At 45.8% G+C, this 17853-nt stretch overlaps 1 protein-coding gene across 4 annotated transcripts in view; it reads right to left on the reverse strand.

The window, feature by feature from the left end:
* Positions 1-17853, reverse strand: part of MBP (myelin basic protein) — a 366551-nt gene that overhangs the window by 70506 nt on the left and 278192 nt on the right. For all 4 annotated transcript variants that reach the window (XR_003943107.1, XR_003943105.1, XR_003943106.1 and 1 more), the window contains exon 5: positions 8339-8781. Coding sequence is in view for 1 of the 4 variants with exons in the window: in XM_030211840.1 (XP_030067700.1) it covers positions 8339-8781 (443 nt within the window). In the remaining 3 variants the exon portion in view is untranslated. The remainder of the gene's footprint in view (positions 1-8338; positions 8782-17853) is intronic.

Genomic DNA, 17853 nt, shown 5'->3' on the forward strand with positions numbered 1-17853 from the left:
ACCGTGGACAGCATCTGAAAGAGTGCAGCTTTATAATATAAGGTAAAATTAGGGACTCCCATACCCCCATCTTTCCGTACTTGAAAGAGAACACTACGCGCCACTCGGGGTGGTCTTCTACGCCAGACAAAAGAAAACACCTTCTTATGCAGATCGTGAAAGAATGTATATGGTATATGAACTGTCACCGCCATGAACAGGTACAAAAGTTTGGGGAGTAGTGTCATCTTAACCGCAGCTATTCTGCCCATTCATGACATATGTAGCCCTCCCCACCTGTCCAGTTCTTGCAAAAGTTCGCGTAGTTTAGGTATAAAGTTTTCCCGAAATAGGTCCCCCGTGTCTGGCGTTAAGTTAACCCCCAGATATCTAATATACTGAGGTGACCAAAGGAAATGGAAGGAGGCTTGTAACTGCTCCTGCAACTCATTCGGGCATTGTATGGGCATGATCTCAGACTTTTGCATATTAATTTTGAGACCAGCCACCTGACCATATCCCTAGATTATCTGCAACACAGCTTGCAGCGATTTCTCAGGCTGCAACAGTGTCAGCAATATATCATCTGCATAAAGCAGTAGCTTGGTTTCATGCCTCCCTATTCTAATACCTTGTACTGTAGCGTCTGCTCGGATCAAAATTGCCAGTGGCTCCATGGCTAGTGCAAACAGCAATGGGGAGAGGGCACAGCCCTGTCTTGTACCTCTAAACAATTCAAAAGGCTCCGTTGTCGTGTCATTAATTCGCAGCTGACTCATCGGCTGTTGATAGAGCGCAGTGACCCAGCTTAAATATTGCCCATCTATTCCAACCTTCCGCAACAGCTCAAACAGAAAGGGCCACAGCACCCTATCGAACGCCTTTTCTGCGTCCAATGACACAAACACTGCCGGGTGTCCCAATTGTTTAATTCTATCCAGTAGGTACTGCGCCCGCCTAGTATTATCAAAGGTCTGTCTATTGGCTATGAACCCGGCCTGGTCTTCATGAACCAAGTACGGGAGCACTTTCTGCAGTCGGGCGGCCAAAATGGTGGTCAGAATTTTATAATCAGTCCCCAACAGGGAGATTGGCCGATACGAACCGCAACTTTGCGGGTCTTTATGTGGTTTTAATAATAAGACCACCTCTGCCAGGCGCCAAGATCTTGGGAGCCCGGTGTCAGCCTGTATAGCATTAAATACTCTAAGTAAAATTGGTGCCAATAGCGAGCTAAAATATTTGTAGAAGCGGTTATTATACCCATCTGCTCCTGGGGCTTTTCCACTAGGCAGACCCTTGATTGCTGATATCACCTCCTCTAGCTCTATAGGGGCAGATAGCATCTCAGAATCATTCCCCCTCAGGCTCGGCATATCTATGTTATTTAAGTAGGTCCGAGGGGCCCCCTCCGCCCCCCCCCTCCGCTCTATAGAGCCTCTGATAGTACTCCACAAACAGTCTCTTAACATCTGCCGGCTGATCCCACATCCGCCCATCCTCCGTTCTCACTCTACTAATGACATTCCTTTGCCTTAGCTGTCGCAATTTATATGCTAATATTTTACTAGCTTTGTTATTGAATTCATAAAATTCTTGTTGTGTCCTCTGCATCTGCTCTTTAATAATCTTGAGATCTAGGTCCAGCAATTGCACCCTAGTGCTATGTAGTTTCGCTTGCTGGCTCGGGGAAGCCTGATTCTGTTTGGCTAATGGTTCTAACTGTTGTAATGTTTGTCTCAGAGCTGTTTCTTTTTCCCTGTGCTCTTTCTGTAAAAAGGCTTGCATTGAGATCAAAGACCCCCTAATCACAACCTTCAGGCTCTCCCATAGAATCTCTGGCGATGTACCCGGTATGTCATTGAATTGCAGAAACTCCCTGATCTCTCCTGCGAGCTTCTGAACATTTTTTGGATCATCTAACACTCTGTCCGGGAACTGCCATTTCCTATGCCTATCTTTTACTGGGAATCCCCGGAGGGTTATAGAAAGAGGGGCGTGATCCGACCATGCTCTCGTGTGTATTTCTGAGGATTCCACCTGCATTGCCAAGCCCGCACTTCCCATCCACATATCTATTCTCGAATAAGAGTCATGAGGGGCGGAGAAGCACGTATAGTCCCTCTCTCCCCCATGTAACACCCTACAACTAATGTATTTTCAAAGGCCATACTAATGGCCCAGTTTACTAAGGTGCACTAGCATTTTTAGTGGACGTGGAGGGGCATAATCGAACGGGGCACCCAAGTTTTCCTGAGGGTGTCCTCACAGGGCGTCCCTGCGAAGGGGCGTGGAAATCCTTATTATCGAAACAAGATGGGCGGCCATCTTTTGTTTCGATAATACGGTCAAGGATGCCCAAATCTCCACCATAGAGATGGTCATCCCCGATTTTCGGCGATAATGGAACCTGAGGACGCCCATTTCAGAAACGACCAAATCCAAGCCCTTTGCTCGTGGGAGGAGCCAGCATTCGTAGTGCACTGGTCCCCCTGACATGCCAGGACACCAACCGGGCACCCTAGGGGGCACTGCAGTGGACTTCGGAAATTGCTCCCAGGTACATAGCTCCCTTACCTTGTGTGCTGAGCCCCCCAAAACCCACTACCCACAACTGTACACCACTACCATAGCCCTTACGGGTGAAGGGGGCACCTACATGCGGGTACAGTAGGTTTGTGGTGGGTTTTGGAGGGCTCACATTTACCACCACAAGTGTAACAGGTGGGGGGATGGGCCTGGGACCGCCTGCCTGAAGTGCACTGCAGTACCCACTAAAACTGCTCCAGGGACCTGCATACTGCTGTCATGGAGCTGGGTATGATATTTGAGGCTGGCATAGAGGCTGGAAAAAATATTTTAACATTTTGTTTTAGGGTGGGAGGGGGTTAGTGACCACTGGGGGAGTAGGGGGAGGTCATTCCCGATTCCCTCTGGTGGTCATCTGGTCATTTAGGGCACATTTTTGTGGCTTGGTCGTAAAACAAAAAAAAGGACCAAGTCGTCCAAGTGTTCGTCAGGGACGCCCTTCTTTTTTCCATTATTGGCCAAGGACGCCCATGTGTTAAGCATACCCCAGTCCCGCCTTTGCTATGCTTCCGACATGCCCCCGGGAACTTTGGTCGTCCCCACGACGGAAAGCAGTTGAGGGCGCCCAAAATCGGCTTTCGATTATGTCGATTTGGCCGACCCTGGGAGAAGGATGCCCATCTTCCGATTTGTGTCAAAAGATGGGCACCCTTCTCTTTCGAAAATGAGCCCAACAGCGTTTTTAGTGCACACTAGTGATAGAGACACTCATAGGAATATATGGGTGTCTGTAGCGTTAGCGTGTTGTAGCAGGCGCTAAAAACGATAGTGTGCTTACAGTGCTGCTTAGTAAACAGGGTTTAAACAATTACAAAGTATTTTGAACCTATGTAAGGGGTCCTGTTTTTTTTTTATGGACACCGTGTACAATATGTAGGCTGATCAGTGGTGGATTTGATTTTTAAACCTACAATGTTGACTCTGCTGAACAAAACCCAAAACCCATCAAATTAGATCCTTGAACAAAAGACATTTTAATATTTAAAAAACAAACAAACCCTCCACAACAATAGAAAATACCATATAATACAGCAACTGTAATTGAAAATAGAATTCCTGAGTAAGAGAAGTATTCTGTTTGTTGGATTAACACCACCATTTTTGTGTATGTTTTCTTCTAATTTAATCTCGCAAACTACAATCATAATCCACGTCTGATTTCTCAATAGTTTCTACCAAAGACTACAAATAGAAATGGTGTGTTAAATAAAAGAGTCTTTGGAAGTCACTTTGGTCATGGTGGAGTGAAGTAGTAGCTTGGTGGCTAGAGAAACAGGTTGTAAACTATAGAATCGGGGTTCAAATTCCACTTCTTCTACTGATGCTCTTTGAGTAAGTCACTTCACCTCCTGCCTCAGGTATAACAAATTGTGGGGCCCTTTTACTAAGCCACATAGGTGCCTACGCGCGTCCAATGCGCATCAGTTTGGAATTACCACCCAGTTACTGCGTGGCCTTTGCGGTAATTAAATTTTGGACGCGTGTCCGCTACACATGACGAAAAATAATTTTTATTTTCTGGCCGGTGGCAGAAACCGGGCGGTAATCATCATCCTACGCACGTAGACAATTACCGCATGGTTAGCGCGTGACACCTTACTGCTAAGTCAATGGCTGGTGGTAAGGTCTCAGACCCAAAATGAACATGCCCCAATTTTTATTCTGCCGCACGTCCATTTTCAGCAAAAACTTTTAAAAGGCTTTTTTTATAGGTGCGCTGAAAAATGGATCTGTGCATGCCCAAAACACGCGTTTACACCAGCACAGCCCATTTTTCGGTGCACCTTAGTAAAAGGTCCCCTGTGAATCTACTAGAGTAGAGAAATAGCACATGCACCTGTTACTTGCCTTGAGCCTGAATTTAGAAAAGGCAAGTAACTATAGCTAAAATCCAAATCCAATTCATAGATCACTTTGCTAAAGTTTACTGTGTCCTTCAGAATATTATGACATTTACACTCTTTGCACCAATACTGAGGTTCACTAATATACAATACATATATCTGGTTTAACTTTACAAAAATCAGCTTTAAGACTGCCAGTAGGATTATAACATCACTTGTCACAATGGCACATGATTTACAAATTTAAAGAAAAATGAAACCATTTCCATACTTAGGGGTTTATTTACTAAGGTGCGCTAGCATTTTTAGCTTGCACTAAAAATCAGATGGCACTTAATGCTGAGACTCCTATGGGCATCTCAATGTTTAGCAACAGCTAAAAATGCTAGCGTATCTATGTAAAAGACCCCCTAAATTTCGATGTCAAGAAAAAGAAAAAACAACTGTAGTAAAATTGTAGATCACACGGAATATGCAAGAGAAAATAAAAGCAGCAGGTTAAGAACCATAAACTGTTTATTGAGGAAGGCAATCACCTAACACCAAAAGAAGATGTGACCTGACAAAATAACATTCCAGCAAATTCAGACAGTGAAGAAGCATGGCACAAAGGAATTATTGTATTTTCTGACACGTTAACACTGTGAAAAATCTCCAGGGCATTTCCCACAACAATTCAGAGCTAATTTGCTACGATTTTTCAGCAAGTTATTTTTAGAACACTTTCAATGCATTATTTAGGTCTGCTTACGAATCATGGGTAAAATCCTTCTATGCTATAAGAGAATTAAAGATCAAATCAAAGTGCTGGGAAATTTGTTCATTTATGGTAAGGATGGGCACTTTTATTATCTATTTTATCTCCCAGGTATTTGAAGAGCAGGAGAACCTGGATGTGCTCTAATGAGAACAGGTTAAACTTGCCATACCCTCTTTGTTAAACACAAGGCAGTTTTTTTCCCCCCTGCAAACAGTGGACAGCACAAACATGGCTGCAAGGAGAATATGCCTCCACAACAAATGTATACCACTTTGCTCGAATGCCAACTCTCGGGGTTTGTACAAAGAACAAGTTGTTACACTGCGATTCAAAGGAATGCTTCATGTAGTTGCTCTGAACTGTTGCATGGCACTTAACACTGCTCAAAATCTCAATGCTGCAAGCAGCTCGGAAAAGTCTCTTTCAAATAATGTTAGTCACATGTAGCTCATTGACCAAGTTCTAGAGGCAGGCAAGCAAAAAAAAAAAAAAAAAAAGACAGGTACAAAAAAAAAATTGTGAGCCCACTAGGGACAGAAACAGTACCTGTATATAATATGTAAACCGCTGTGATTGTACCACAGAAAGGCAGTATATTACATCCATTCTCCCTTTCTTTTCCTAGTATAATAGGAAGGAGGCAATTTTTATAGTAAATTGTTGTCTTAAAATTTACTTCTCAGAGTCTGACTCACAAAGACATTTTTCCCATTTTCTGCCTCTGGGGAACAAGTTAAGACTGTCAACCCTCCCTTTAACACATATTATTAATAATCCATAAGATAAAATACTGCACATATCATTCCTGAAATGCTATTTACTAGGAAAGCATACTGTGTGTATGGCACTTGTTGAATATTTCCTGAACTGAAGACTACCTGAAAACTATCCTTCAGGATATGGTTTTTTTTTATTTTTTTTTGTAACCAAAGATTTCATTTCTGGGATTAGCAGTAGGGTTACACAAGCAATGGAATTCAGTGTTCACTCAGAGACTAGCTCTGATTTGTCATTCTCTCAATGCTTATATTAGCATACAAATCACTTTCCTTAGTGCACAGGATTAAAAAAAAAAAAAAGGCCATACATATATTTTGCCACCTCTTTATAACATTTTTCATTTCCTTTTTGCTCTGCAGGCACAATTTTTCTACTGCTACTACTAGGGCTCCTCATGTCTCTAGTACTACCAAATAAACACCGCACTGTACCATTACACATTAGAGATAGTCCCTGCCCCATGGAGCTTACAATCTAAGCAAGACACAGACAAAACAATTAAGAGTCTTTGTAGTCAAGTCTGGGAGGAACCAGAAGCAGGAGGTTTTTATGTGGGATTAACAAAGGAAAAAGGACTCCTTTCTCTAAATCTTCTAGGGAAAAGTCCCAGCCTGGTCATAAATGCTACTTACTTTACAAAGCACTGAAAATACAGCAGAATGATTGAATAATCCCATGTGAAGGCGTGTTAATCCACTTGGAGCTGAACTATTTCATAAATGATTAACACCCACCCACCGCTACGGTTTTCACCAGTTAAAGCACTATTGCAAATGAGATTTCTTAATTCCTTGTTTATTCCTCTGGGGGTACAATATATTACTTGCCACTGCTCCCAAGAGCAGGACACTACCAGCATCAGATTGTATGTTCTTTTACTGCTGGTGGCTCAGAGAGCTTCTAATTTTTATTCCACTATTAAATGAATATGTCAGAGTTTGTATTGCTTGTTGCAGTGACAGCCAAGAGAAAAAAAAAACGGCTTTCACAGAGACTGTGCAGTAGAAATACATTTTCCTAACACCACAGAAATAAATATGTCAGATGAACCTGATATCAGAACAGGTATACCAGAGTTCACTTTATTTCTAGTTAACCCAAGAATTTAAAATGCATATCAAATGTACAATCATTCCAAGACAATGCACATTCTATTCCAGAGCGTTAAGGTGTTCCAGCTTTTCATGTGGACAAGGGATGGAGCTTTAAGGCCATCGGATAATCAAGTGTAGCTCTGAGTCTCAAGCCCTAGAGTTTTTCCAGGTGAAACTCTTAGGCTGCGCAGAGGAGGAACAAGGTACTGAGCAAAGAATTGAAGGAGAGCACAAGCTAGGGAATGACTCTGGAGCAGCGAAATCTGGTCTGACAATGACTGTCCGACAATGGGATAATAGGGCAGTGCCTAAGGGTCCACACTCCCCTAGCTTCCATCTAGTCTAATTATTTTTGATAGGGTGTGAGGGGCCCATGACCCTTAATGCCCGGGGACCCAGATCACTGTCAGTCTGCCCCTGCTATTCACCTTACCATATACAATCGAACAGTTTATTTTCTTAAAACAGAGATCCCATTCTTCTTAAACAGTTAACTAAAGTTGACCTAGTTTAAATACAGGAAAAATGATAGTGAGCCACGACAGCATCAGTAAGCCAAAATGCTGAAGAAAATCTTGTTTGCTGTATGTTTTTTAATTATGTCCTGACCCAGTTCTAATGGGCTGGGGGAACCAGTGTTTCAAGGAAATAATTCCCTTATGAAATTGTAACATCTGGAAGGGGTGATATTCTTATAATACAGACAGTACGCCATCACAGTTATTAAAAACAAAAAAAAAAGTTCTGAACAAAAACAAAGGTTGTGTGTGTGAATGTATCAGTACAAGCCTTTACGCTTAAAAACAGAAAGCTAGTACTAGGACACGACCACTTTATCTCGCCAATCAAAGCGTATCTCACACTTGAGCCGCCACAGCAGCGATGGCGTTCTCCACTGCAGCAACTGTTGGCAGGGCGAATGCCTCATCCCTGGACTCTCACAAACACTTAGGAGGCAAATGTTATTGTAAAGACTGAGGCCCGCCATTACCATATTTAAAAAGAAATACTTCACTCTCTCAGGAATGTCTCCAGAATCACACCCTAGAATGCTCTCCTGTATGCTAGCCAGCAAAAGAAAGAATACACCGACAAAACAAAGTCAACTGACAGCCATCATGTTTCATAATACCACCAAGCTTTGTAATAGCGCCTGGAACACCTCCTTCTGGCTAAGTCATTCTTTGGTTTCTGGTGGTTCCCTAGTTCCTTTTCTTTTCCAATTTCCCCTCCCCCCTTGTTTTTATTATTATTATTTGCAGTTATTTTGGTCTTTATTCCTCAAAGCTCACCTTTCCAGATCCCCTCCTGTGACGTTCTCTTTCACCTCCGAAGAATCTGCCCAGTGAGTCAAGTAGACCTGAGTCTCTGTGCCTCCCGTGGGCTCCGTAGCCATGCCTAGAGTGATCCGAGGCGCTCGCACTTGCCATTTGCTTTGTGCTGTGCCTGTGACTGGAGTGTTTCTGTGTTGCCATCAAATCAGAGTCCTCACAAGTTGCTCCGCTGTCCTCGGGGATGGTTTGAAGCTCATCTGACTCCGAGGGACGATCTTTGAAGGTGTTGTCTTCTCTCCCCGGTGCATCTCGGGAAAAGAGGCGGGTCAAGTGGGGGCGAGCAGAAGAGGCAGCTGGGTTGGCTTCTGTCCAGGCATTCTTCGAGTCTGCTGTGCCCGTGGAGTCTGTCACCGCTGTCCTCTTCGAGGAGGTCCCATTGTTTTGGTTCACATCTGCCTCTCCTGCAAACAACAAGGATGAGATATGAATGCAGGCCTGTGAAAAACATGAGGACTAGAACAATGCTGCTTTCTTTTCGGAGCTGTGACTTGCTCATTTCAGATACAACCCGTGCAATATGTACACTGCATTCTCTCCCCAACCTGCTTTTCCAAGTTTCCATACATAAGCACTGAGCAGGGTCCTTACAGTAATTTTAAAATCAGTCACACTTGCTAGATAAGCTTCAATTCCCAAACATTTTTCTTGCATGAGAAAAACTCAGCATAAGGTTATGGAAATTCATTAACACTTGCAATGAGTTCCACAAATTGTTATCATACTTTGTGTGAGATGTGTATAAATGGGGATATGTGTAATTCTGAACAGTCATCTTGAAATGTACACTTCCAAGCCTTGCAATATTTTTCTTAAATTCATTCTTCACCTTATTTCTCTTATAATTTCAGTTTATTCATGGATTCTAAAAGTTCATTCTTCTAGCTATAGTTTTTGTCTAGTTTTGCAGGCCTGAATGAGATGTTAATTCACTTTACAGCTCATAAAAATCAAACCACTCACTAGGCACACTCCTTATGTTCCTCTTCCCAAGTATTTTTAAAAAATCATTTTAGGCTTTCTTATTTACTAGACCAGCCTGCCATTCAATCATCTCGCCCTTGGCACACACCTCATTAAGTGGTCTGAGCGGACATCTTGCCCTTCTGAGCAAGAGGGCACAATTAATATTTCCCAACCCGGCATAGCGTAACCTCTTACTGAGGTTAACCTATTACTGTCGTACACTGGCACTTATGATATTTACATTTTTATACTTCACTCTGTTTGGAAATCATTTCATTTCTACTGACTTTGTGATATAAAGTAACGAGTAAAAGCATAACACTGTGGAAGGGCTTATTTCCAAAACCCGCTAAGTCCACTTGGACAAAGGATATTGTTATTTACTATGAGTGTCTCTACCGTTAGCACATGCTAATTTTTAGCGTGCGCTAAAAACACTAGTGTGCCTATAGCGCAGCTTCGTAAACAGGGCCCTTAAACTTAGTTCATTATTTAAAATTTTTTGCACCTAACACATTATAAGACTCTTTTACCAAACTGTGGTATAAAGTGGTCTTAGTGCATCCTTATGCTGATCATTCCCGCATGCTAAAACCATTTTTACCACATGGGTAAAATGGCCGCTTTTTCTATTCTTTGAATTAATGGCCACGCACAAATATTTCCATTAGCATGCGGACGTTAGTATGTGAGCTCCTACCACCACCTATTTTGTTGGCGGTAAGGGCTCATGCGCTACTCACGCACTAATTGGGTAGTGCGCGGCAACATAGATGTGCTAACCAATTAGTGCAGAACACACCTACTCTCTGCCCCCCCCCCCCCAACCCACTCCCAACACTAAAAAATAAAATCTAATTTTTAGCATGTGGGAAGCACATGTCGATCACAAAATGACTGACACCTGAACGCACCCTGCGGTAACTCCTTTTTTGCTGAAGTAAGCAAGCATTAGTGCTTACTGCAGGTTAGTAAAAGGACCGCTAAATAATTCAATTTCAAGATTTATGTGACATGACTGGCACAGAATGCCAGTTTGGAACATTCAGTGTAATGGTGACCTATTGAATCAAGATAAGCTTGCTCCTGTTTGCTCCTTATTTTGGTGCTTTCTGCTTCTGTTTTTGTTATATGTATGAATATATACATTGTTGGAATTAAGACTTTATTTAGATAGGCTTTCTTCTTTGGATTACAGAGTCCATTTTTGTATATGGATGCCTACTGAACATTCTTATGTTTTTGTCTGAACTGTTTTATATAAGGAAGCAATAGATAAAATAAAAAATGTAGATTTAATAAATTAAGGGGTACATTTTTAGAGAGTATACATGATGTACTGAGCTTTTGAGCTGCTTTGCGGCTAGTCTCACTGAAACTCAAGCTCAGCTATAGGTTCAGCCTATACTGAACTCTCTTTAGTCCCCCTGTGTGGTAAAGTATTAACATTAGTGGATCTTCTTTAGGCATCCGATATACCACTTTTTCGCAGATTGGCTTGTGTTTGACAATAGAATGAAATGCAACATTTTTAAAACATAAATAACACATAACTCATGCAAGATTTTAAATACTTATAATTATCGTGTTTTAGCTTTTTGAGGCCCCAGAGCTCCAAAGTAAACATGGCCGCTAGAGGCCTTTAGCGCCATACTAGTTCCTGCATTTACTTGCGCAAAATGTTCAGAGGCCTGGGGCGTGGGAACAAATGTAGCATTCTAATGTAGACAAGCTCATGTTAATGAGGTCATTTTGAATTCCTCCCCAATGCTCAGAAAACAGCGCCCGAAACAAAACTGCCTTACTGCTGCAAAACATACTGCCAGGTCGAAGCAGGCGTTAGGCTGTTGGAAGAGAGGATTTCTCATGATTCTCATATGAATCCTCCTGCAAAATCTGCCGGTTTTGATTGCTTTTAGAAGCACAATGAAGCCTACGCAAGCCCTTAAGCGCTGGTCGGGAGAAACAGCAGACCCAAGTGAAAGCACATATTGAAGTCTGTTTCTTGCATCTAAATTAAAAGCGTTCATGCTAAAAAAAAAAAAAAAATTAAAAACGCCCAAAGTGAAAACACTTGGCGTCTGCTTCCTGTGTCTAAATATGTTTCCAATCTAGTAGTTTCCAAACCTGGTCCTGGAGCCCCCCCCCCCAGTTAGTGAAGTTTACAGGATATCCACAATGAATATTCATGAGAGAGATTTGCATGCAGTAGAGGCAGTGTGTGCAAATCTCTCTCATGAATATTCATTGTGGGTATCCTGAAAACCTGACTGGCTGGGGTGCCTCCAGGACCAAGTTTGGGAGCCAATGGTCCAATCTAAAAAAAACAGACTCAATGTGTGCTTCCCGTTTGGATTTAACCAGGCGCATGCGCACAGGAGCTGAGATTACCAGGAACTCTTCTTCACATGTGCCAAAGCACAATCCTCCCACTGATCTCCTTAACGCTCAATGCTATGAGCTCGCCTTTATTTGCACCTCGCCTTGAGCACTGGGGCGTTGTTCTTTTGTGCTGTTCTGGTTGTATTTTTACAGCGCTATTAGAAACAGCACTGGAGCTCTGAGCATTGGGGCCTGAGTGTATATTTACTCCACCTTTTGTGGGAAATGAAAATTATTTATGTTTACATGAAAAATGGATTTTTCTCTGATGCAGCTAAAATGGGTTTTGGAAATAAGCCCTTGAACTGATAATTTGGATTTTTAATAGCTTCCTTTTTTGTTAGAGCTGAGTTGCTGCAGGCACTTGATGAGAGATAATTAAAACTCAAAATCAGCATGAAGTGACGCAGTCTCTGGCAAAGCCACTGTGAATTAACCTTTGGATTCTTAGTGTTAGAGGCAATTAATTCTTCTTACAAATTAATGGTTAGAGTACTGACTGAGCACCGAGCAATGTCTGCCTATGCTGATCACTGCATGCACTACTTATTTATTTAGACAGGGAAATGCAATGTAGAGCTAACAATTTACATTAAGGACTTCTTTTACAAAGCTGTGCTACCAATTCCTGCACGGCAAATGAGAGGAAGCCCATAGGAATTGAATGGGCTTCTTCTCATTTGTGCACCAAGAATTTTATTTTATTTTTGTTACATTTGTACCCCGCGCTTTCCCACTCATGGCAGGCTCAATGCGGCAGGCAATGGAGGGTTAAGTGACTTGCCCAGAGTCACAAGCAGCTGCCTGTGCCGGGAATTGAACTCACTTCCTCAGTTCCCCAGGACCAAAGTCCACCACCCTAACCACTAGGCCACTCCTCCACTCAGTAGCACAGCTTTTTAAAAGAAGCCCTTAGTAAATCTCACTCGCCAATATTCAAGTATACAGCAGACTAACTCCCCCTGTTTACTAGCGGTTGCTGTGCGCTAATGCCGACAAGGCCCATTCACCATGCAGCAGTCACTAGCGCAGCTTAGTAAACAGGGGGGTAAAATTGAGAGAGAGAGAGAGCATAAACAAATAAACCCGGAGTGGCAGAAGGCATTAGCATTCCCTTGCATTCACGTTTTCATTCCAAGTAAAAACTATTTTCTTCAGTAACCTGACAATACTCAGTCTAGCTCCATTCTGTTAAAAGGGAATGTGCTTTACAAGTATAGCGAATGCTACATACCTGTAGAAGGTATTCTCCGAGGACAGCAGGCTGATTGTTCTCACTGATGGGTGACGTCCATGGCAGCCCCTCCAATCGCAATATTCACTAGCAAAATCTTTGCTAGCCCTCGCGCGCCGATGCGCACCGCGCATTCGCGGCCGTCTTCCCGCCCGAAACCGGCTCATGCCGGCCAGTCTCATATGTAGCAAGACAAAGAGAAGGGAAGACACAACTCCAAAGGGGAGGCAGGCGGGTTTGTGAGAACAATCAGCCTGCTGTACTCGAAGAATACCTTCTACAGGTATGTAGCATTCGCTTTCTCCGAGGACAAGCAGGCTGCTTGTTCTCACTGATGGGGTATCCCTAGCCCCCAGGCTCACTCAAAACAACAACCATGGTCAATTGGGCCTCGCAACGGCGAGGACATAACTGAGATTGACCTAACAATTTATCCAACTAACTGAGAGTGCAGCCTGGAACAGAATAAACATGGGCCTAGGGGGGTGGAGTTGGATTCTAAACCCCGAACAGATTCTGAAGCACTGACTGCCCGAACCGACTGTCGCGTCGGGTATCCTGCTGCAGGCAGTAATGAGATGTGAATGTGTGGACAGATGACCACGTCGCAGCTTTGCAAATCTCTTCAATAGTGGCTGACTTCAAGTGGGCTACCGACGCTGCCATGGCTCTAACATTATGAGCCGTGACATGACCCTCAAGAGCCAGCCCAGCCTGGGCGTAAGTGAAGGAAATGCAATCTGCTAGCCAATTGGATATGGTGCGTTTCCCCACAGCCACTCCCCTCCTGTTGGGATCAAAAGAAACAAACAATTGGGCGGACTGTCTGTTGGGCTGTGTCCGCTCCAGATAGAAGGCCAATGCTCTCTTGCAGTCCAATGTGTGCAGCTGACGTTCAGCAGGGCAGGAATGAGGACGGGGAAAGAAGGTTGGCAAGACAATTGACTGGTTCAGATGGAACTCCGACACGACCTTTGGCAAGAACTTAGGGTGAGTGCGGAGGACTACTCTGTTATGATGAAATTTGGTGTAAGAGGCCTGGGCTACCAGGGCCTGAAGCTCACTGACTCTACGAGCTGAAGTAACTGCCACCAAGAAAATGACCTTCCAGGTCAAGTACTTCAGATGGCAGGAATTCAGTGGCTCAAAAGGAGGTTTCATCAGCTGGGTGAGAACGACATTGAGATCCCATGACACTGTAGGAGGTTTGACAGGGGGCTTTGACAAAAGCAAACCTCTCATGAAGCGAACAACTAAAGGCTGTCCTGAGATCGGCTTACCTTCTACACGGTAATGGTATGCACTGATTGCACTAAGGTGAACCCTTACAGAGTTGGTCTTGAGACCAGACTCAGACAAGTGCAGAAGGTATTCAAGCAGGGTCTGTGTAGGACAAGAGCGAGGATCTAGGGCCTTGCTGTCACACCAGACGGCAAACCTCCTCCACAGAAAGAAGTAACTCCTCTTAGTGGAATCTTTCCTGGAAGCAAGCAAGATGCGGGAGACACCCTCTGACAGACCCAAAGAGGCAAAGTCAACGCTCTCAACATCCAGGCTGTGAGAGCCAGAGACCGGAGGTTGGGATGCAGAAGCACCCCTTCGTCCTGTGTGATGAGGGTCGGAAAACACTCCAATCTCCACGGTTCTTCGGTGGACAACTCCAGAAGAAGAGGGAACCAGATCTGACGCGGCCAAAAAAGGAGCAATCAGAATCATGGTGCCTCGGTCTTGCTTGAGTTTCAACAAAGTCTTCCCCACCAGAGGTATGGGAGGATAAGCATACAGCAGACCCTCCCCCCAGTCCAGGAGGAAGGCATCCGATGCCAGTCTGCCGTGGGCCTGGAGCCTGGAACAGAACTGAGGGACTTTGTGGTTGGCTCGAGATGCGAAGAGATCTACCAAGGGGGTGCCCCACACCTGGAAGATCTGTCGCACTACACGGGAATTGAGCGACCACTCGTGAGGTTGCATAATCCTGCTCAACCTGTCGGCCAGACTGTTGTTTACGCCTGCCAGATATGTGGCTTGGAGCACCATGCCGTGACGGCGAGCCCAGAGCCACATGCTGACGGCTTCCTGACACAGGGGGCGAGATCCGGTTCCCCCCTGCTTGTTGATGTAATACATGGCAACCTGGTTGTCTGTCTGAATTTGGATAATTTGGTAGGACAGCCGATCTCTGAAAGCCTTCAGAGCGTTCCAGACCGCTCGTAACTCCAGAAGATTGATCTGCAGATCACGTTCCTGGAGGGACCAGCTTCCTTGGGTGTGAAGCCCATCGACATGAGCTCCCCACCCCAGGAGAGACGCATCCGTGGTCAGCACTTTTTGTGGCTGAGGAATTTGGAAAGGACGTCCCAGAGTCAAATTGGACCACATCGTCCACCAATACAGGGATTTGAGAAAACTCGTGGACAGGTGGATCACGTCTTCTAGATCCCCAGCAGCCTGAAACCACTGGGAAGCTAGGGTCCATTGGGCAGATCTCATGTGAAGGCGGGCCATGGGAGTCACATGAACTGTGGAGGCCATGTGGACCAGCAATCTCAACATCTGCCGAGCTGTGATCTGCTGTGACGCTCACACCCGCGAGACGAGGGACAACAAGTTGTTGGCTCTCGTCTCTGGGAGATAGGCGCGAGCTGTCCGAGAATCCAGCAGAGCTCCTATGAATTCGAGTTCCTGCACTGGGAGAAGGTGGGACTTTGGATAATTTATCACAAACCCCAGTAGCTCCAGGAGGCGAATAGTCATCTGCATGGACTGTAGAGCTCCTGCCTCGGATGTGTTCTTCACCAGCCAATCGTCGAGATATGGGAACACGTGTACCCCCAGTCTGCGAAGTGCCACTGCTACTACAGCCAAGCACTTCGTGAACACTCTGGGCGCAGAGGCGAGCCCAAAGGGTAGCACACAGTACTGGAAGTGACGTGTGCCCAGCTGAAATCGCAGATACTGTCTGTGAGCTGGCAGTATCGGAATGTGTGTGTAGGCGTCCTTCAAGTCCAGAGAGCATAGCCAATCGTTTTCCTGAATCATGGGGAGAAGGGTGCCCAGGGAAAGCATCCTGAACTTTTCTTTGACCAGATATTTGTTCAGGGCCCTTAGGTCTAGGATGGGACGCATCCCCCCTGTTTTCTTTTCCACAAGTAAGTACCTGGAATAGAATCCCAGCCCTTCTTGCCCGGATGGCACGGGCTCGACCGCATTGGCGCTGAGAAGGGCGGAGAGTTCCTCTGCAAGTACCTGCTTGTGCTGGAAGCTGTAAGACTGAGCTCCCGGTGGACAATTTGGAGGTTTTGAGGCCAAATTGAAGGTGTATCCTTGCCGGACTATTTGGAGAACCCACTGATCGGAGGTTATGAGAGGCCACCTTTGGTGAAAAGCTTTCAACCTCCCTCCGACCGGCAGGTCGCCCGGCACTGACACTTGGATGTCGGCTATGCTCTGCTGGAGCCAGTCAAAAGCTCGTCCCTTGCTTTTGCTGGGGAGCCGAGGGGCCTTGCTGAGGCGCACGCTGCTGACGAGAGCGCGCGCGGTGGGGCTTAGCCTGGGCCGCAGGCTGTCGAGAAGGAGGATTGTACCTACGCTTACCAGAAGAGTAGGGAACAGTCCTCCTTCCCCCAAAAAATCGTCTACCTGTAGAGGTAGAAGCTGAAGGCTGCCGGCGGGAGAACTTGTCAAAGCGGTATCCCGCTGGTGGAATTGCTCTACCACCTGCTCGACTTTTTCTCCAAAAATGTTATCCGCACGGCAAGGCGAGTCCGCAATCCGCTGCTGGAGTCTATTCTCTAGGTCGGAGGCACGCAGCCATGAGAGTCTACGCATCACCACACCTTGAGCAGCGGCCCTGGACGCAACATCAAAGGTGTCATACACCCCTCTGGCCAGGAATTTTCTGCACGCCTTCAGCTGCCTGACCGCCTCCTGAAAAGGCTTGGCTTGCTCAGGGGGGAGCTTATCCACCAAGCCCGCCAACTGCCGCACATTATTCCGCATGTGTATGCTCGTGTAGAGCTGGTAAGACTGAATTTTGGCCACGAGCATAGAGGAATGGTAGGCCTTCCTCCCAAAGGAGTCTAAGGTTCTAGAGTCCTTGCCCGGGGGCGCCGAAGCATGCTCCCTAGAACTCTTAGCCTTCTTTAGGGCCAAATCCACAACTCCAGAGTCGTGAAGCAACTGAGTGCGCATCAGCTCTGGGTCCCCATGGATCCGGTACTGGGACTCGATCTTCTTGGGAATGTGGGGATTACTTAATGGCTTGGTCCAGTTTGCCAGCAATGTCTTTTTGAGGACATGATGCATGGGTACTGTGGACGCTTCCTTAGGTGGAGAAGGATAGTCCAGGAGCTCAAACATTTCAGCCCTGGGCTCGTCCTCCCCAACCACCGGGAAGGGGATGGCTGTAGACATCTCCCGGACAAATGAAGCGAAAGACAGACTCTCGGGAGGAGAAAGCTGCCTTTCAGGAGAGGGAGTGGGATCAGAAGGAAGGCCATCAGACTCCTCGTCAGAGAAATATCTGATGTCCTCCTCCTCCTCCCACGAGGCCTCACCATCGGTATCAGACACAAGTTCACGAACCTGTGTCTGAAGCCGTGCCCGGCTCGACTCCGTGGAACCACGGCCACGGTGGGAGCGTCGAGAGGTAGACTCCCTCGCCCGCACCGGCGAAGCTCCCTCCGCCGACGTCGTCGGGGAGCCTTCCTGGGAGGCTACCGCAGTCGGTACCGCTTGTCGGAGACCTCACCCCGGGCAAGGGGCCAGCCGGCGCCTCACTCGACAGTACCGGTGGCACAAGCACCCCCGGTACCGGAGGGGAAGGGCGCAACAGCTCTCCCAGGATCTCTGGGAGAACGGCCCGGAGACTCTCGTGCAGAGCGGCTGTGGAGAA

This window comes from Microcaecilia unicolor, chromosome 1 (genome assembly GCF_901765095.1).
Source record: "Microcaecilia unicolor chromosome 1, aMicUni1.1, whole genome shotgun sequence".
In the NCBI taxonomy this organism is placed as follows: domain Eukaryota; kingdom Metazoa; phylum Chordata; class Amphibia; order Gymnophiona; family Siphonopidae; genus Microcaecilia; species Microcaecilia unicolor.